This window comes from Gekko japonicus, unplaced genomic scaffold (assembly GCF_001447785.1).
Source record: "Gekko japonicus isolate JY-2015 unplaced genomic scaffold, Gekko_japonicus_V1.1 scaffold418, whole genome shotgun sequence".
Taxonomy (NCBI): Eukaryota; Metazoa; Chordata; class Lepidosauria; order Squamata; family Gekkonidae; genus Gekko; species Gekko japonicus.
The window spans coordinates 120900-128646 of NW_015167544.1; the positions used below are offsets into that span (position 1 = coordinate 120900).

Sequence of the window (7747 nt, forward strand, 5' to 3'; positions counted from 1 at the left end):
TTAAAGCCCATGCACAAAATCTTATTTTACATTAGGGATCAACTGAGCCTCTTCCAAGAAATATTTGGCTCATAACCTGAGCAGTGTAAGTTAGGCAAATTTGAATTTTAAACCATATCATTACAAGCACTGATACTATCTCTACTTGTTAAGTACAAAGGCATTGATTAAAGAATTGGGGAATGGCTCTTCTGGAAACAACATCGTGCCTCAACAGGTTTCCCTCTTTCTTCCCAAAAGCTCCAGTGCCAGAATAAGTCGAACACCCTCTCATCAAAAGTGATGTGACTGGATGCTGCTTCCTGTGCAGAATTCAGTGGTTTAAAGTAGATGAACCACCAGACACTCAATGAGATAAGGATTAAGTCTCCTTGAGATAAGGATCAGGCATAAATGGATTTGTGGTCCTCAGATTTAGCATAACACTTGGCCCCTTCTACCATTTTTCATGATTGTTTTCTTCAGGGCAGCTACTTTTACTTTCATCAGCTCCCTCACCTCCCTAGCCAGAAATTGCATGGATCAGAATGGAAAAAAACAGGCTTGTCTCACAACCCCAAGGGTGGTTGGTGACTTTAACACACAACTAGTAAAAAGAGAAACCAAATATAGAGGCAGAAAAATGAGAAGAATAGACAGAAGGGACCCAGAGGCTAAACTGCAGTTATAATGGAAACAGCACTACAGACAAATCTGATGTAATTCGCAGTCTTTAAAACAAGGCATTGTTTAATGCAGATAAATTCTGCTCATGTTTCCTCCATGGCAACATATCTTCATCAAAACTACTGTAATAGAAATGATCACTAATAAGCTAAAGTATTTCTTAAATGTTTTAAAAATGAACTCAGTTGTGTTGCTGCAGTTCTGTGAAAATAACTTAGAAAAGAGACACAAGCAGCAATTTGGACAGTAGACTTTATTAGAAACATTTTCTTCATTCTTTGATAAATTCACATTAAAATATGCCAAAGGCAGCTCAGTCTAAACATTTGACATCCTGCCATTACAACAACTTCCAGTTAAAAACTAGACAACTGATCAGGCAGAGATCTTTGAACATGGTAGGAAACTCAAAAAAGAAAGCAGTGCCTTTAAAAAATAAATTCATCCTGAAGAATGAATACATCTGAGATAAAACAGATAAATGGGAGACTCTTGGGAAAAAAACAAATGCTATTGTCATATACATGTTAAAAAAGAAAATCCAGTATTTGGAATTCATGGAGTACAAATAACATTTGTTCAAAGTTAAAATGTTGACATGATATTTGGTCGGGGTGGTGGTGGTGGGGGAAACTAAATTTGATAATACCCTAATAAATAAACTAACCTATAAATCAGTGATTTGAGCAAATCCCATCCCAATGAAGGAATAGAACTGACTACAATTTAAGTATGCCAGCTCAGCTAGTTTATAGATTGGACTGAGTTGCTTCTGAAAAGAGGAAGCTCATGACACAGCTGCTATATAAAATAATTTAAAACATGGCAGGTGGTATACTACACCAAAAGCATGGTTTTCTGAAAGGCAGAGCAACTAAAAAAGGTAAAGGCCACATTGTAGCAGTTCCAAAGCAGCTTCGATGTTTCACATGTACAAGGGTTCCCAACTCCCTTATACAATGCACATGAGAATCTGGTGCGTATTGGAGCATCTTTCTTCACAGGGAAGAACAAAAAAGCGCCTATGTGCAAAGGAGGTTTGGATCACAGCTGATGCGTATATAATTGCAGTTAGTTGTATCTGTCCTAAGGAGCATTCAGGATTCTGACTTTTGAGAAACAGTGGTATTTATTTTACTTGCTGTGAAGCTGGTAACCTGTTTCTTTTGCATTCAGGCTACACCTAGGCTTAGATCTTCATCTGGTGCATACTCAATGCCAGACCACGTTTACCCCACAGCTTTGGATCTGACTAGTGAAGACATGCTTGGGATTCTGTGTTTCAATTATTTCACTGAAAGAATTAGACCAATTCAAAGAGTTTTCACATTCCTTAGTAGTCTCCACAATGTTCTGCCATGAATGTTTTAAAAAAAAGTAAAAAAATTAAATAACACTCAAAAGATCCATCACAAAGATTTATATTCTGATGTAAACAATTTCTACCATTTAGAGGTCTAGAATTCATCTTACTGATATTGTAAATAATTTTTCAGAGACTGAGGCAAAGGTAGAATTTCTATATCATGCAGGCGTTCTCTGCCCAGAGCAAAGCGGATTGATCTTCGGCACAGGTCCATTAAAGGCAGGGGTTCCGCTGAAAATGAAGAAGAAGGTAACCGTCAACATTAATTTCTTCATTAATTATAACTCTGTACATTAGGTTCCTTGGGCTAAGAGGAAATGCTTGACAAAGATTTTAGTAAGACATTTTGGGAGACTGAATTTACCATAACTGGCACACTGTTAACATTAGCAGAAAATCTGTGTCACTATTCCTTCCTCTACACAACACAAATTAATATCGACTATACATTTACTAAACATTTCTGAAGTTCACCTCTGACTTCTAAAAAAATATTCTAAAATACTTAGAAATTTCTTATGAGCTATCAGCTTTGCTGTAAAATTTCCATGTACTCAGTCAGTTTTATAACACAATATTCTTCACAACTAAACTAGTAGATTCATGACCTTTAAATGCCATATGTTCTTCCTTTTAAAAGATGATGAAAGAAACTGAAGAGTAATTGAACTTCTAAAGGAAGCCTTTCAGTGTAGTGTGGCATTCCCCCTCATACAGAAACAGGCAATTTCCCCTTTCCTTCCCTGGCAATAAACAAGTTCTGGTCACTTCACTGAAAAGGCAGTTTTCATTAAATAGCCTTAAACACACGTATCCAAGAATCTTGACTGCTAGAAGGGTCTTAAGACATAAGATTAAAACACAGGAATATATGTCAGTTCTCATAAGCATTAAGTTTCTTAAGTTTTAAGGCCCAGTGTTTTACATTGACACAGTATTTGAATATGCAAGAGACATTTTACCTATTTTGATCACACAATGTGTTCAAGAACGGTAGAAAAATCTGCTAGTCTAAAAAAGGAAAATTTATAGGATGCCTTCAGAAACAAAACACACACAGAACTGGGAACATGATGTAGAAGAAGAATTTGCATAAATGTCAGAGAATGCTGGACATAATCAATGGGACTGAGAGATCAGTACTGGAAGATCTACAACTGTGTTTTGCTGATCCTTGTTCTAAACACAACATACAAAACAAGCTTAAATACAGGCAGTGGTCAGAATTCCTTCTGGCCTCAGAATGTGCGGAAACCTATTTCAAGATTAGTAAACTTGTGTATGCACGAGCAATCTGGCAGGCAGGCAACTCAACTAGAGCTTTCACACACACACACACACACACACACACACACACACACACACACACAGAGACACACACACGTTCCACAATTTAAAATGCTAAAAACAAAAAAGGCAAAAAAGTCAGTGAGTTCTTGTAGCAGCTGGTAACCATCAATGCTTGAATATATTTTTCTAAGCTGGAATATTAAAAATGTTTTCTTTCCCCCCTGCCTCACTCTTAGGCACTTTTTAAAAAGTGTTACAGTGTTAGCCATAATTAGGACCAAAATGTTAACTAGAAGACTGATATTGTTGGCAGTGGCAAACCTTTAAAAATAACTGAGATGAAAGCATTACTTCAGTTGTGCAATGGGCCTACACTGTTAATTGTCCCAGCTTAGCACAGTTTTAATGCAGCAGATATAAAATGCACCAAATGGCACATGTTCACAGAGGAACCCTTTCATATGCAGGGGAAAAAATGATTCCGCTTGCACTGAATATGACCTCTGCATGGAACAACTTGGATCTTCAACATGTCACTAAATCTCACCAATGGAATCATGCTTTCTTGGAAGGGGAATTATGTGCCAGTTTCAATTTTGTTATAGGCTGCATTGGGTGCCTTATAGGCTGAAAAGCGTTATAAAAGTTAAATATAAATTAATTAAATAAGTAAAACTATCAGCACACAAAGTGGGAGCTGGTACTTTATGAGGGAAAGGAGGGGAAAGAGAGATTGTATCTAGGTTGACTAACTTTCAGAGTCACAGTGCTGAGTCTTCCCTTATTTAACATTTCAGGTGCCAGTAATAAAGTAAGTAGCTTAAAATGTGTGAGCCCTGCTTGGCTCTGCCTCCTTCTGCTGTGTCACCCTTTCTGAAAGGTGGTTCTCTGTCTCCCTTCAGTGCCATACAGCTGATGGCTGCAGACAGTCCCTTCAGAGGGAGCTCTGAGTGCTACACAAAATCATCTTACATTCCACAGACTGCTGGCCCCTGATCTACATATATACTTTATTTTTTTAATTTACATCCCATTTTTCTCCCTGATGTGAACCCTAAGTGGCTTAACACAACATTCTTCCCTCTTCCACTTTATTGTCACAACATCCCTCCTGTAAGGTATGTCAGGCGGAGAGACTGTGATAGGCCCAGCATCACCTAGCAAACTTCTATGACGAGCAGGTATTCAAACTTGGTTGTCCCAACACTTTAACACTTTGCCCTGAACTGAAGGGACTGGGGGATCTTTCTTGGCCACCCAAAGGGGACTTGATGGAAACTAAGAGGAGAGGCTTAACTCTGTTCCTCTTAAGAGTTCCACCAGTATCAACTGTGCTTCTGGCTGCACCTTCAGTCCAGGTACTAATTTACATTTCAGGTTTTGTCACCCACTTAGCAGTATTTGTGTGAAAGGTCTGGCTCCACAATAATGGTGCTCATTTCTGTTAAGCTAAAGGGGACAATTAGCTAACTACAGAAGTGCATTGTACAAATAGTGGTTGTCTGTGGAGCCCACTGACACAGGATGCATTACAACAAGATTCAAGACTAGTAGCACCTTAGACCAACCAGATTTCCAGTGTATAAGCCTTCAAGAGTCAAAGCTCCCCATGTCAGATTACCCCCCCCCCCATGAAGGCCTGATCAGTCTAGGAATTCTTATTGAAACAGCTGTGGGACTGGACTTTATGAAGTTAGCCTACTAAGCCCAGCTTTCATTCATGAGCCCCTGGTTATGGGGCACACAATTCCCTTTTAGTACCACCTTCTGGTATTACCAGGCAATTGTTAATTCATGACTGATTGAGCATAGAAACCTGATGCACCAGATCAAACTGAATGGGCTGGGACCCAGATAACCTGAGACAGCTGTCAAAGCAGCTATGAAGCTATCCCCTGTCCTTGAGAAGAGACCTTTGGCATAAATGTTGAGGTTTCCAAAAACCAATAATCTCAGAACAGCTGAGAATGCTGGACATAACTGAAATCAGCTCATAACTGAAATCCAGACAACAGATCTCTCCCCCCTGGAGAAAATAACTGCTTTGGAAGGTGGACTCTATGGCATTCTATTCAGCTGATGTCTCTCACCTCTCTACCACAAAATATCCAGGAATTTCCCAATCTGGAGCTGGCAACCCTAGTCAGGACTGGCCCCAATCAGTTCCCCACTAAGACCTGGAAAGGGCCTCCTGTCTTTGCCTTTTTACTGATAGAACCAAGCTTGGTTGCCTAGCAACAGCCACTGAGGGAAAAGTTAGTCCCACAGGTGCCAAGAAGGAGAGACAGTCGTTTTGACAGTTTATTCTGTGAGGGAAGAGTGTCCAGGCTGGCAGTAGGCGGGGGAGAGGAGCGGACCCAGTACCCATCCAATGGCACACAAGTACTCTTGAGTGGTGGTTGATGGGCTAATGGCTGATGGAGCACACAGCACAGCCAATGGGAGAGCTGGAAATGGCCAATGCTTTAGGGCAATTATATATATCAGATACTGAAATGTATATAATACAGTGAATCACATATATAATTGTCAGGATCTATGGTCCTTGAACCCAGAATCCTGGGTCAAAGGTTCCAGGATCTTGCTCAGTGGGTCACAGAGCTCCGTAGAAGTGAGTTGCTGGCCCAATCTCTTCTGCCTCAAAGCACAGCCCTCAAAACTGCCAACAGAGTAGCTACATGTAAACTAGAGAGACCAATGAAATCTGCCTGGAGGTATAAAAACTGTTAATTTCAGGCTTGCCCACTCAGTCTAAGCAACCCCCTGGTAATTTGAGGACTCTGCTCCATCTGCTGAATTTTGGTAACTGACCCCTGTTTTTATTTGCTCCTGTGCCCTTTGGCATTCTAGACTGATCTAGAATCTTGGCCTGATGCCAATATTGCTTCTCCCATGCCAGGCTGGCATGTAGCCTGACTGTGATCATTGGTTCCTTGTGATCTCTGGTCTAGACTTAGACTTCAGCACAATAATTCATCATTTCTAAGGACAGGCTGATATGGAGATATTTTAGAAGAGTGCCACATGACTGGAAAATATTGCCGTGAACCCACTTCATTACAGAGAAAAAAAATCATTAATTTGATTTCTGCCTTGCCTTTTCGATCCAAAAGGTTTCCCAAGGAAGTTTACACAAACAATGAAATGCAATTAACTTCAGTAATCAAGCAGGCTACAAGGTAGGACTTTTTTGGATGATTCTGCTGACAGATAAATGTGTCAATGCATTTCTACTGTAACAAATCCTTAGTTAATTTTTCAATTGACTGAAAGACAGAGATGCTAGAACAGGTTTCTCATACATCAACATAATCTTCTGTGTTAGTAATGCTTGGGCCCTGAGCAAAAGTCAAGGGTGTAGTCAGGCTTGCCCATTGCAACAAAAATAAACAGGAGTCTTGTGATACTTCAAAAGCGACTATTAATAGATTTAAAAAGTGAAGTGAGAATTAATAAGTATTTTTTCAAAAAAGAATAGATAAAATGGACAAAGCCCCAGGAGGAAGGAGACCATCCATATCAAACCCTACTTCTAGTACACCACAAATAAATCCAAGAGAATTCCAGAACTGGATACAGGAATCTATGTTGGGAGTAATTAATACAGCTGTAGAGACAGCGGTAGCTAAAGCGATTGAACCACTACAAAAAAAGTTGGAAGAATTATCCAAATTAGATGATATATCAAACCAATTGACAACTCAAACAGAGGAGATTAAAAAACAGTTAGCTGAAAATAAGGAAGAGATAGCATCTTTGGTAAATATGACAAATAAGTTAGAGATGAAAGTTGATAGTACGGAGGAAAAATTACAGGTGGTGACAAATAAACAAGAATCATTAGAAGAGGCGGTTATTAAATTGGAAATGGAAAAAGCGTCTTATATTCTCAGGTTACAAAACTTGCCAGAAAAAAAAGATGAGGATTTAAAAAAGGAAATAAGCCAGGCATTGGCTGAATTTTTGGAAACAGAAACAATTGCAGAAATAGAAAATAATATAGAGGCAGTATACAGAGTTAACTCTGCTTATGCGAGGCGAAATAAAGTTCCCAGGGAAGTACAAATAAAATTCGTTAAGAGAGAACAAAAAGATAAGATATTGAAAATCTCCAATGAAAAGACTTTTAAAATAGATGATACACAAGTTAAAGTATTGCGTGAAATACCATGGAGGGTCAGAGAAAAAAGAATGGATTATTTTATCTTGGTTGATCTCCTGAAAAAACATAATATCCAGTTCAGTTGGCTGGTTCCAGAGGGTATCTTCTTCATGTATAAAAGTAAAAGGTTTAGAATAAACTCAATTTTTAAATTGGAAGATTTTTTGGAAAAATATGGAAAGGAACTGGGCTGGCTAGCAGAGGAAGAAGACTCCTCGGAGTCAGAGGAGGAGGAATCGCAGAAGCAAGAAGAGGCAGGTTGT

The 7747-nt window shown here is 39.1% G+C and overlaps 1 protein-coding gene across 1 annotated transcript in view; it reads right to left on the reverse strand.

Annotated features, from left to right (window-relative positions):
* Positions 1–2135: 2135 nt before the first annotated feature.
* The window catches only part of SPSB4 (splA/ryanodine receptor domain and SOCS box containing 4), a 141170-nt gene continuing 135558 nt past the window's right edge, over positions 2136–7747 (reverse strand). The window contains exon 3 of the mRNA XM_015413622.1: positions 2136–2263. Within this exon, the coding sequence (XP_015269108.1) occupies positions 2136–2263 (128 nt within the window). The remainder of the gene's footprint in view (positions 2264–7747) is intronic.